This window comes from Citrus sinensis, chromosome 9 (assembly GCF_022201045.2).
Source record: "Citrus sinensis cultivar Valencia sweet orange chromosome 9, DVS_A1.0, whole genome shotgun sequence".
NCBI lineage: Eukaryota > Viridiplantae > Streptophyta > Magnoliopsida > Sapindales > Rutaceae > Citrus > Citrus sinensis.
Window position 1 is genome coordinate 17,118,844 of NC_068564.1, and position 11,740 is coordinate 17,130,583.

Below are 11,740 nucleotides of genomic sequence, written 5' to 3' on the forward strand. Positions count from 1 at the left end.
AAAATCTGATCCGCGAACACCCCTAGAATACGTAATTTTTAAACCAAAACAAATTCCCCCAAAATAAATTTGTTAAGGTAACTTTCTTAATTACCTAGTTTATATGTATCGTATCCAATAGTCATGCCGGTATGGGAGACAAGCGAAGGTTGAACATGGACAATTTACACATTAATTATGGTGCATTTATTATTCCGAAATTGGAATGAATATGAATTCTAATGGGTTTGAGTTCGAGTAGATTGGAATCAAAATGAGATGTGAAAATTAGAATTTTATTTAGCTGTTTACCTCAATTAATTGATTATTATTTATGTGTTTACTTTGTCTTGTAATCGAAAATATGTTGATACAAGTTATTAAAATATTCTTAATTACAATTATGTATTTGTTTACTAACAAAATAAAGAGTAAATATTATTACCATTACTAGCATTACAATTATTATAATAAAATAGTACTAATTATTATTACCATCATTATTATAATGATGTGATGACAATTGTTATTATAATAATTATTGTACTTATGATTATAATAGTAATACTAATATTACAATTATTTTAATTATTATAGTAATTATAATTAATAATAATAGTAATTATAATGATTATTATTATTGTTATTATTATAATTATTGTTGATGTTGTTGTTTTTGTTATAATAACTATAATTATAATAATATTTAATGCTTAAATGGATAAAAAATAATTTTTTTTTTATTTTGTCTGTGGATAAAAATATCAATTTTCTTTTCACGTCCCCGTGTAATGGAAGAGGATTCCTATTTTTCATTTCTAAATTTGTTGGTCCCACCGAAAATGCATCTCCATTTCTTTGTATTTTTTTGTAAGCAAACACTTAATCGTTAACACTCCCTATTCCAACAAGATCATTTGAGTTTTGTAACACATTTTTCTACAACTTTATAATACAAAGATTATGAACAAACTTTAGGTATTTAACGAGTTTAATATTTTTTAAATTTCAGTAATGTTTAGGGGTGTTCAGAATCCAATCCGATCCGCTCAATCCGTCCGATCCGCTGAATCAGATCTGTATAAATCTGATCAGTGAATTGGTGGATTGGATATGGATTGAAAATTTAAAAATCTGCAGTCGATAGATTGGATATGGATTTACTTCTGTAAATACACAGAAATCCGTGAATCTACAAAATATATATATATATATATATATATATATATATATATATATATATATATATATATATATATAATTAAAAAATTATTATAAATTTAATTAAAAAATTATAAATGTGAGATTGCATAGTTACTAAGTACTATAACATATCTTAGCCATTACCCAATAATAATATAAAATGAAAAATAATTAAATAATCAAATATACAAATATAACTTGTAAAAATTGTAAAACAAAATAAAAGCAAAGTCACACGCACTAGCAAAAGCAAAGTACCATAAAGCCAAGTCACCAACAATTTGCAAACAAAAAACCCTAGGTTTCCCCGCCGTCACACACACTAGCAACACTCACTACTGGTTGGATACACTCTCGACACAGGTTTAAAGGACATCGGCAGCGCGATTCCGGCAAGAACAAGCCATTTTCTTTCCCAAGTCCATCGAGCCACTTCACATTCATTGGTTCCAGCTGAACAATTTCACTATCACAACCTTCAAGATCGCCACCCGTACGGCTTCTCCTGGTTCCCATCGTGGATGGCTCTGTAATCACCACTTTTCGACAGGCACAACAGCCCTGGTGAAAGATCAGACTGTGTTTGGTTCCCGAAACTTCGCCATTTCAATTAATTATGGCTTTATTTGAACAATTAATTTTGGTGTATATTAACGTATTATTGTAACTTTATTTGAACAATTAAGCTTGGTGTGTTATATTTTAAAAATTTGAACATATTATTGTAGCTTTATTTGAATAATTGGTCTCGATGTGTTATATTTTGAAACTTTAAATGTATTATTTTAGCTTTATTTAAACAATTAATTTATTTAAATTTTATTCAATTTTAAATTTAATTGGTAGCAAAATTATTTTTATATTAGATTTTTTTTATTTCATTAGTTGGAGAGAACTAAAAAATTTTAATTCGAAAACTAATGCGCAAAATGGTGGATTGCATATGGATTGTAGGGGTGCTCGCGGATCGGATTTTACAGATTGGGCATCAATCCATATCTGATCAATGATTTTGCAGCTTATAATTTTTCAATCCAATTCAATCCACAGATTGATAAAATTCAATCCAAATCCAATCCATACATCTGCAGATCGGATGCGGATTTGACTCAATCCATATCCAATCCACCATTTTGATCATTAGTTTTCGAATTAAAAATTTTTAGTTCTCTCCAACTAATGAAATAAAAAAAATCTAATATAAAAATAATTTTGCTACCAATTAAATTTAAAATTGAATAAAATTTAAATAAATAAATTATTTAAATAAAACTAAAATAATACATTTAAAGTTTTGAAAATATAACACATCTAGACTAATTATTCAAATAAATCTACAATAATACGTTCAAAGTTTTAAAATATAACACACCAAGCTTAATTGTTCAAATAAAGTTACAATAATATGTTAATATAACACCGAAATTAATTGTTCAAATAAAGCCACAATTAATTGAAATGGTGAAGTTTCGAAAACCAAACACAGTTTGATCCTTCACCAGGGCTGTTGCGCCTGTCGAAAAGTGGTGATTACGGAGCCGTCACGATGGGAACCAAGAGAAGCCGTACGGGTGGCGATCTTGAAGGTTGTGACAGTGAAATTGTTCAGCTGGAACTAGTGAATGTGAAGTGGCTTGATGGAATTGGGAAAGAAGATGGCTTGCTCTCGCCAGAATCGCGCGGCCGATGTCCTTCAAATCCGTGTCGAGAGTGTATCAAACCAGTATTGAGTGTTGCTAGTGTGTGTGACGGTAGGAAAGCTTAGGGTTTTTTGTTTGTAAATTGTTGGTGACTTGGTGTCATGTTACTTTGTTTTTGTTAGTGTGTGTGACTTTGCTTTTATTTTGTTTTACAATTTTTACAAGTTATATTTGTATATTTGATTATTTGATTATTTTTCATTTTATATTATTATTGGGTAATGGCTAAGATATGTTATAGTGCTTATATAACTATGTAATGTCACATTTATAATTTTTTTTAATTAAATTTATAATAATTTTTTAATTATATATATATATATATATATTTTTTTTTTGCGGATTCACGAATTTCTGTGGATTTACATAAATATATCCATATCCAATCCACCAATCCACGGATCGGATTTATACGGATCGGATTGAGCGGATCAGACGGATTGAGCGGATCGGATTGAATTCTGAACATTGGATATAGATTGAGTCAAATCCGCATCCGATCCGCAGATGTATGGATTATATTTGGATTAGATTTTATTAATCCATGAATTGGATTGGATTAAAAAATTATAATCCGTAAAATCATGGATCGAATATGGATTGATGTCCAATCCATAAAATTCGATCCGCGAACACCCCTAGTAATGTTATAGTTAAAAGGTTTGGATATATAATTTATATTTTAAGTAATATGTCACTTATTAATTATTATCACAATATGTACAGTAAAACATCTACAGTCATCTTGTTAGAATCAACAAATTTTTTACTATAAAGAGGATGTGTTGCACTATGTATTTGCATGCATTGGTGTGTAACTTTAAGAAAACAATAAACTTAGGCATCCAGTAATTCTAACCAATGTGATAGTTTAAGTGTAATTATCATATTTTGATGCGGTAATTACAAATAAGCTGTCGAGACTCAAATATTAAGAATCCCTAATTTATTTATTGTCCTATTGACTGACATATTTAATACAACTAGACAAACTATGCCATTAGTTGAGAAATTGTATAAAATTAGGGATCTAAATGTTATTTCCGCATAAAATAGTTAAAAAAAACTTGACCCTTTTCTCTTCCCCATTTGCTCTTAAAAACTCTTTTCCCCTATACCGTCAGGCAGTCCTATACTTCAAAGTTTCGATGAAATGGCCACCGTCAGTCGCTCTATCCGCCGCAACCTAACACGTTCTTTCTCCAGTACGGCGGCGCCGGTCACCCGCAACAACCACCAACAGAACCACCAATTCTCGGAGCCGAACTCCTTCATCGGCAGCTGGGATGCGCCCAAAAACCCCAAAGAAGCCGAGAAGAAACTGGCCCAGTTGCGAAGAGACTACGCCAAACAAATCAAAGAGATGCGCAAGGGCTACATAGAAGAAATGGAGCTGATGAGGCTCGAGAAGCAGAGAAAAGACGAAGCCAAAAAAGAAGCTGTTAGGCTCGCTAACGAAGAGCGCAAGAAGTTGAAAGCCGAAGCCGCTAAAGTTAAAGCTGAAGAAAGGAAGGTCGCTGAAGAGGAGTTTCGGAAAACCCTGGTATGTGCCTCTTCACTTTTATTTTATTTATTTATTTATTTTGTTTTGTTTCGGTATTTGATTAATTAATGATTTCATACTTATAATAAATTAATTTATTGATGGGTTTTGAAAATTATGATGCAACTTGGAGTCTTTGGGTTAGGGGATTTGCAGGGGGAAAAAGCAAAGGAGGAATTCAATTTGAAACAGAGGGGTTGGAGGATTTGAAAGCATTTGGGGGTGGGGAGGATTGGGTTGGTGCACCCCGGGGGAGAGGGGGGGGGGGGGGGGGGGAATTAAATTTGAAATCCTCCAAATTTTTTAGCATTCTATCTGGACATGGGAATGTAATCCAATTGCGTTTTCTTAGGATTTTGGCTTGTCAATGGAAAAAAATATGGGCATTTTAGTGTAAATATGCACCATGGAATAAAGTTGTTCTTTGAAAATGTTATTAACTGGCTGTTAATTGTTAGAGCTTTTAAACTATTGAATTTTTTGTCCTCATTATGCAGTAATTCAGGGCTAGTTGATTTTTGCTGTATGTTTTTATCACTTTTGGACTCTTTTATATGTGCTCATCTCTTCATTTGAGCTTTTAATTTTTGGGTTGTCTAGACACATACATTCATAGCCACACTTTGGACAGCTGTATTTGCTATTTTATGTTTGCCATGGGAATAATTTTCTTCTTCCTTTTCTTTTTAGTAAAAAAACGAAAAAAAACAAGTCTCTAGTTTCTTATTGTTCTAGCCATGTGTAAAAAAAGATAAATAATAGCAGATACATAATGATTAAGAGTGCAAGAATGTTATAGTGTATACTGTACCATCTGGTCAGTCGATTCAAAACAACATATTCAAACAATACTTTACCCTGCGTTTTACCTATAACAAACATGTTAAATGCATGGGACTGTAGGTTGCTTTCTTTGATCTTATCTGCTCATGAATGGTCTGCTTAAGCCAATAAGATCGAAAAGGTTTTCTCCGAGAAGGACTTTTCTCTGATTTGAACTAGAACTTTGCTTCAACTTGTTAGGTATTACATCAGATCTACATATTATATCGGAGTAATGTTGGCATTCACCTTATTTATCAGATATGTAATGGAATGTCAATTACCTGAGTTTTTTCACGGTGTGTCATTTTTTCTAGTGCGTTCTTCATCTTTCACTGTTGAGATTTAATTAGCACTATATGTGTCATTTGCCTTAATCATGCTGACTTTCGCGAATGCAGATGAAGGAAAAAGCTGAGAAGCTTGAAAACTGGAGGATGAAAGAAAAATCAATGGAAGAAGAGAAGAAAGCGAAGAGAGAGCTCTTACATAAACAAAGTTCTTTGTGGATTGATGATGGAGAATTGGCGAAGAAGACATTGGAAGCCATGGTTGATGCTAAATCCCTTGAGGACCTCTGGAAGCCTTGATGTATACCAAAAACCTTGAGTCCCTTTTGAGTCGATTTTTAATCCGTTGATATTAGAATATATGGTGTTGAAATAATTATGAATGATGAGGCTCATCTGGGTTAAGGTTTTGTTACCCTTGAACCAACTTCGAGCAGTCAAGCTTGAATTTTATTTAGCCATTTGATCCTGTCTCTGCATAGTTATGCTGGGACTAGTCAAGATTCTTGAGAAGGGAGAAAGTTAGACTAAGATATTCAAACTTTGTTGTGATATGTTTCTAGTTTTTGGAGCCTATATTGAGGAGAATATGATGTTGTTAGCTAGACTATGTTTTAGGATATTTTACGAATGAGATAAAACAATCCTAAAAATAGAAAATTTCTCATTTGCAATACTATTACAAAAGGAAACGAAATGAAATGCAATTTCTGCAAATTGATAATATCGCAGTAACTGGTTTGCCAAACATGTCGATCAAAGAGTGATGTATTTCTATTCGGTCGCAGATGCCAAGAGTTGGCATCTTCAGTTGTTAAACAGACTTTGACAAATTTAGGCTACAAGCCTACAACCTAACGTTTCCGCACTCTTTTGGAATTGTTGTAATGCAACCGTAAAGCTATAACTTGTAAAAACACAGCTACCAGATCAATAGAATTCCGAAATGGAGATATTTTGATTAATTCAGTAAACCGGGCCTTTATTAAACTCGTACCATCTCTTCTTTTCAATCAAATAAATTCATTTGAAAATTTCATTACTCAATTTTAAACATTCCGTACTTTGCCAATTATCTTTTGCTCTCTCTATTGCTGCCCATAAAAACACTTGTGTTGTCTGAACATATCATTATCATTTACATCCATTTAGAGAAGGGAAAAAGAATTGTGATTGCTATTGTTTACGACTTGCCAAAACCGTACACCTACTAACATAATGTCAAGAGAGTAGAGGAGACGAAATAAAATTGGTGTGAGTGGTCTCTCACTGGACTTTTGGTTTATCAATCTTCACATACGGGAGCCATCCCATTGCGTGCACAACTTTTGGGTTCCAGCCCCTTTGCTGAGCACGACAAAACATCAGGAATGTGTTTGCGAAATATGAATTGAACCCCATGAAAGTGTGCCACAGTGCATGACCCTGAGGATTAAAATACCATAGAGAAATCTTCTCACAGAACAGGCGGTCACAAAGCCAGCAAAGACTTCCTACGGTTATGGTGGCTAAATATAACTTTGCAAGCCGCTTGGCAGACACATCAGTAGTGTGAATGTAGTACTTGTACATTCGTGGGATGCAAAGAAGACATAGTACTGCATAGTGTACCTTGAAGCCAATTCCAAAACGGAAGAGTGCATGGGCAACTGCAAATGCAGCTCCATAAAGAAACAAGAAGGTAGGCATGGTACTCTTGTAGTGCCAATCTGGTGAATAGAGAATGTAGATATACAGGAGCATTTCCCACACCATCGGTGTTTCATCTCCTTGTTGTTGCCTGATAAGAACATAAATAAACCAATCACAACAACCACAAACTAGTTCCAAGAAGTACATTCAATTCCGGCATTACGATCATCTAGTGGCTTATTCATACCCAGAACCTGTGGGAAGAAATTCTCCTATTTGACCTAGAAACCTCAAATTTACAAAAATATACATCTGTGCTTATCACATTCAAGTTCTTTACTTCTTCACAATAAATGTTTACACATCGGATTTAGGCTTAGATCTCATACCCAAATCATAGTTTCCGTTTTGTTTGTGCCCCTTTTTTGGTCTTGGCGTGGGCGAAAAATGAAGAATAGAGGGAAGCGGGCAGAGGGGAGAGAGAGTCTGGTATCTAGGTTAAGATCATACAAAGGCCCATTGCATACTTTGGTTAACACTAAAAACTTCACCCATATTGCTTATACAATGTCAGGACTACAAATGTCAAGTTCCATCTAGCTAGCCTCTTGGTTTCCTCCCCCAATTAAAAGGGCAGTTTGAATGAATAAGATCTCCAAAAAGTTCAAAACGAAATTACAATGTGCAAAGTCAACCATTGCTTTTTGTTCACTAGAGTGCATGAGCTAGTTATTCAAGTAAACTACACAAATGTATAAATGAAAGAAAAAGAACTAGTTCTGAACACATTTCCTAAATATACTCCACCAGCATTATAATTAAGGAGCAGATTCACTAAACTACTTATATCAATTTCTCAAAGCATATGAAACAATGCAAAAGAATACTTACATATGTTGCAGTGTGGCATGGTATAGCATGCTTCCAATGGCAAGTATCATATTAGATATGTGAAGAACACTAAATCTCTTCTCGAACCGCTGTCTCAAAGCATTTATAAGACCAAAAAGAGCCAAAAGAATGCATGGTACATTTGATAGAGTGTTGAGAAACTCTGCAATATAAGAAGAGTAGACATAATTTTTCTCACACCAATCAGTTGATGTCACCGGACCCCAGAAGCTTGACAACCCATCAGCCATTCTTAAAGGTATATGTCCAAAGGGTATGATTATTCAATTCAGGAAAATCGTGTTATAATATTACAGAGTTCATAAAACCTGCATTTCACATCCAATAAGATATGAGATGACAAATTCGCACAGAAATGACAAGCTGACCAACTAGTTCTTAGGTGAATTATGTTCTCATCACTGAGAGATTGAAAGATAATTTTGATTACAATTATATATATCAAAGGAAAAAGGAACCAGAAAGATGCTACACGACAAAAATCATCAAAAATGAAACTAGACAAAACAAAGTACAGAACAAGGTTCAAACTAGAAGAAGGCATATTAACTTCTTGTGTTTGTTGTTTTTTTTTTTTTTTTTTGGTGGGTGGGTGGGTTGGGGTGGGGGGGGGGGGGGGGGGATGCCCGGCCCATAAGAATTTTGAATCACTATCACTAAAAACATTTCTGATGCATGCCACTTAAGAGAAACTTTAACGTTGCATTACTGCAAGTGGTACGTAGAAGCTAAACAAAGCAGTCAGGATTATATGGCGCACCACAAATTTTTGAAGTAACTGATAAAGGAAGAAATCACAACATAAACCATCAGATAGTCCACCACCCTAATATTCCAGATATATCATATTACAGAAATTCACGTTTCATGTTATACTGCTTTTTTGTTGTTGCTCACAGCCATTTTGATAAGTTTTCAGGTCAATTAGTATATTTGACAGAAACTGCAAATAAATGTACAAGGCTATAGATTGCTACTAGAGAGTTGGTAAATCTAAAGTCAAAGCTTTGGCCGCAGGAGCATAAATTTTAGGCTGTGCACTCTCAATAGCAGCTTCAAATCATTGGAAGCAATAATTATCATATCATTTCTGCACAACATGAGGATCTTACACAAGCAGAATCCTTTTTCAACTTGTTGTCAAGTGAGACAAAAAAATGAGTAAACTTATCTCTATGGCAATAGTTTTTGTCCCCAAAGCATAAGGGACACAAGCGACATTTGCCAGTTTCCTATGGGTGGATGAAGATCAAAAGACATTCTTCAAAATATTCTGCACTTAGAAGCTGCTAAGAGTCTAAAACTGGGCACCTGAGATAAACCTATCAAATGACAGAAAAATTTACACATTAAAGATTAAAGATCATCCAATTAGGAATACCTCATTGCTGAAATTCATTTTATGTGCCTATGCACTTTTGAACATCAAGTGAAATGTCTAAAAATTAAAAATAAGCAGAGCCCCTAAAGTTCTATACAAAATTGGATTCTCTAAATGTAGAAAGTACTCTACCATGATATTGCAGAATATGGCTAGGAACTACTATAATGATGTAGATATTAAGAGGCCAAGGACTTTGACTGAGAAGGTTCTAGGTGTTTCATTAAGCATACCCAGATAAGAAAAACTTCTCAAGTTTTTCACTTTCCACATGTAATTCGAGCAACTTTTATCTTCAACAAATTAAACATTATCGAATCTTTTGACACAACTTTCAAACCTTTTTATATGGAAAAAGGCTCATCAAGTACACTGAAGAAGCTATGGATCTTTATTAAAGAAGACTACAACTGTTAAACTAGTGAACAATTTAGCAAAAGACATGTAGAAGTTTTGAAAATAAGTCAATAATGTCACTTAAATCAACCATCAATAATTAAACCACCACAGTCAACAAGTATTTCAACAAATGGATTGAATCCCTCTGTTTTTTCAATATGATCCAATTACTCTACATCAGTATATGTAAACCCACTATGCATCAGTGGAACTCCTCTAACCTTTTTTGTCTTTCTTTTCAGTTGATAAGCCAACTTCACCCAGAATCACTAAGTTTGAGTTCGGGAACTACAGCTTAATCCTACAAGTGGGATAAATATTGGCAATTAAGTCCCTAATGTGCCAAAATGAGAATAAAAACACAACCCTGCTGTATCTATAAATGTATTTAAGCTTCAAATTTTATATCTAAGGCTTTGATAAATCCATTTACAACTCTTAGTCTCCTAGCTCTATTCCCATCCAAATAAACACAATAGTAAGCAGACTTTCCAAATCTGCCCTTCAGCTCAGCTCTCCCATACTACTGTATTTTAAATTTACAGGGATTTTAATCAAATTCAATTAAATAATTATTAAAAAAACTAAAAATAAGAATATTAAACAAAATCAAATTTCCAGATTAACGAACACAAACAGTTCCTCCATGGAAGGAAGTGAGACAGTTGAAGCCAACAAAACGGTACGTTTTGATAAAAGAGAATAACATCATATTAACACATTAAAAAGATTAAAAAAAAAACTCAAATATTACTGCTTTGATTATAAGCATAATCACAGAACAAATAGACGTATATGAATAGAATTGAGAAGCAAAGAAAGAAACTGATATAAGAGCTAACCATTTTAGCCAACAACCAGATCTATGCTGTTCCTAAAACCCTCAGCTATTTTTGTTTTGATTTGATTTGAATTGTTTTTTATTTTTCTTTTTTTTCCCCCCTTAAGAAAAGCTTAATTTAAGAAAGACAAAATTTAATTAAAAAAAAAAGAAAGAGGAAAGAAAAAATTGTGAAGCGGAATTGTGAGGGATGAAATAGGGCGCGTGTGGCGGGGGATTTTATGGGCTGACAAGTGGGGCGATGATTTTGGCAGTTGAATTGGGATTATGCAGTGTTGATGAATGAGAACGTGAGTATTAAAAGTGAGTGGGGGATATACTCTTACAGCGCATTGACGTCGCGTGTGCCGTACGCTCAGGTGTCAAAAGTTGCTATATATTAATTATGGACACGGCTATGATAGAGGGACTCAAAGTCCCTGTATCATAGAGGGGGTCAATTTATTGACCCCTTTGTTGTTTGGCTGCCATCTGGCAGCCAAACAACTTTTTTGACTGGCAGCAACCGGTTTTACAGCCGGTTGCTGCCATTAATATGTTTTTTTTATTTAAATAAATTAAAATAAAAAATATTTAAAACGAATAATATTTAAAAAATAATAATAATAAGAAGTAAAAAATGACAAGTAAAGTAAAAAAAAAAATATTTTTTATTATAAATATTTTAAAAAATAAAATAAAATGTGTGTTAACAAAAAGACAAAAATTTTATTCATTTTCTATGAAATTTATCTCATGTTTAACATTTTAAGTTTCATATTTTATGTTTTATGTTTCATGTACTGATTTTTCAAATACCCCAAAAATTTTTTTTTTGCAGCAGTTTCATGTTTACGTTCTATGTTTCATGTTTGATGTTCTATGTTTCATGTTTTACGTTTCATGTTCACTGTTACGGAGGGACTCATATTTTATGTTTGTTGTTGCATATTTTAAGTGATATGTTTTATGTTGGTTGTGCAATGTTTCATGTACTGATTTTTCAAATACCCCGGAATTTTTTTTTTTGCACCCGTTTCATGTTTACGTTCTATGTTT

The 11,740-nt window shown here is 33.3% G+C and overlaps 2 protein-coding genes across 3 annotated transcripts; one reads left to right on the forward strand and one right to left on the reverse strand.

The window, feature by feature from the left end:
* The first annotated feature begins 3,961 nt into the window (after positions 1-3,961).
* LOC102620217 (UPF0329 protein ECU05_1680/ECU11_0050) lies at positions 3,962-6,142 on the forward strand. The gene is made up of 2 exons (XM_006489776.4): positions 3,962-4,425; positions 5,649-6,142. The coding sequence occupies exons 1-2, from the start codon at positions 4,036-4,038 to the stop codon at positions 5,835-5,837; spliced, it is 579 nt and encodes a 192-aa protein (XP_006489839.2). The 5' UTR covers positions 3,962-4,035; the 3' UTR covers positions 5,838-6,142.
* A 456-nt stretch (positions 6,143-6,598) lies between these two features.
* Positions 6,599-10,997, reverse strand: LOC102620507 (alkaline ceramidase). 2 transcript variants are annotated; one of them, XM_025102756.2, is made up of 3 exons: positions 10,704-10,997; positions 8,061-9,403; positions 6,599-7,317 (listed from the first exon to the last, which is right to left on the reverse strand). In XM_025102756.2, the coding sequence occupies exons 2-3, from the start codon at positions 8,309-8,311 to the stop codon at positions 6,804-6,806; spliced, it is 765 nt and encodes a 254-aa protein (XP_024958524.2). In that variant the 5' UTR covers positions 8,312-9,403; positions 10,704-10,997; the 3' UTR covers positions 6,599-6,803. The 2 variants fall into 2 exon arrangements, with proteins under 2 accessions (XP_024958524.2, XP_006489840.2); XM_006489777.4 differs by having other exon boundaries at positions 8,061-8,389; positions 10,704-10,996.
* Between the last annotated feature and the right edge of the window lie 743 nt (positions 10,998-11,740).

Excerpts from the sequence above, each read along its gene's own strand:
- LOC102620217 (XM_006489776.4), top strand. The coding sequence starts at position 4,036 with ATGGCCACCGTCAGTCGCTCTATCCGCCGCAACCTAACACGTTCTTTC. Across the intron at positions 4,426-5,648 it reads AGGAGTTTCGGAAAACCCTG|ATGAAGGAAAAAGCTGAGAA; the intron begins GTATGTGCCTCT and ends TCGCGAATGCAG.
- LOC102620507 (XM_025102756.2), bottom strand. The coding sequence starts at position 8,311 with ATGGCTGATGGGTTGTCAAGCTTCTGGGGTCCGGTGACATCAACTGAT. Across the intron at positions 7,318-8,060 it reads CATGCCACACTGCAACATAT|GCAACAACAAGGAGATGAAA; the intron begins GTAAGTATTCTT and ends TGTTCTTATCAG.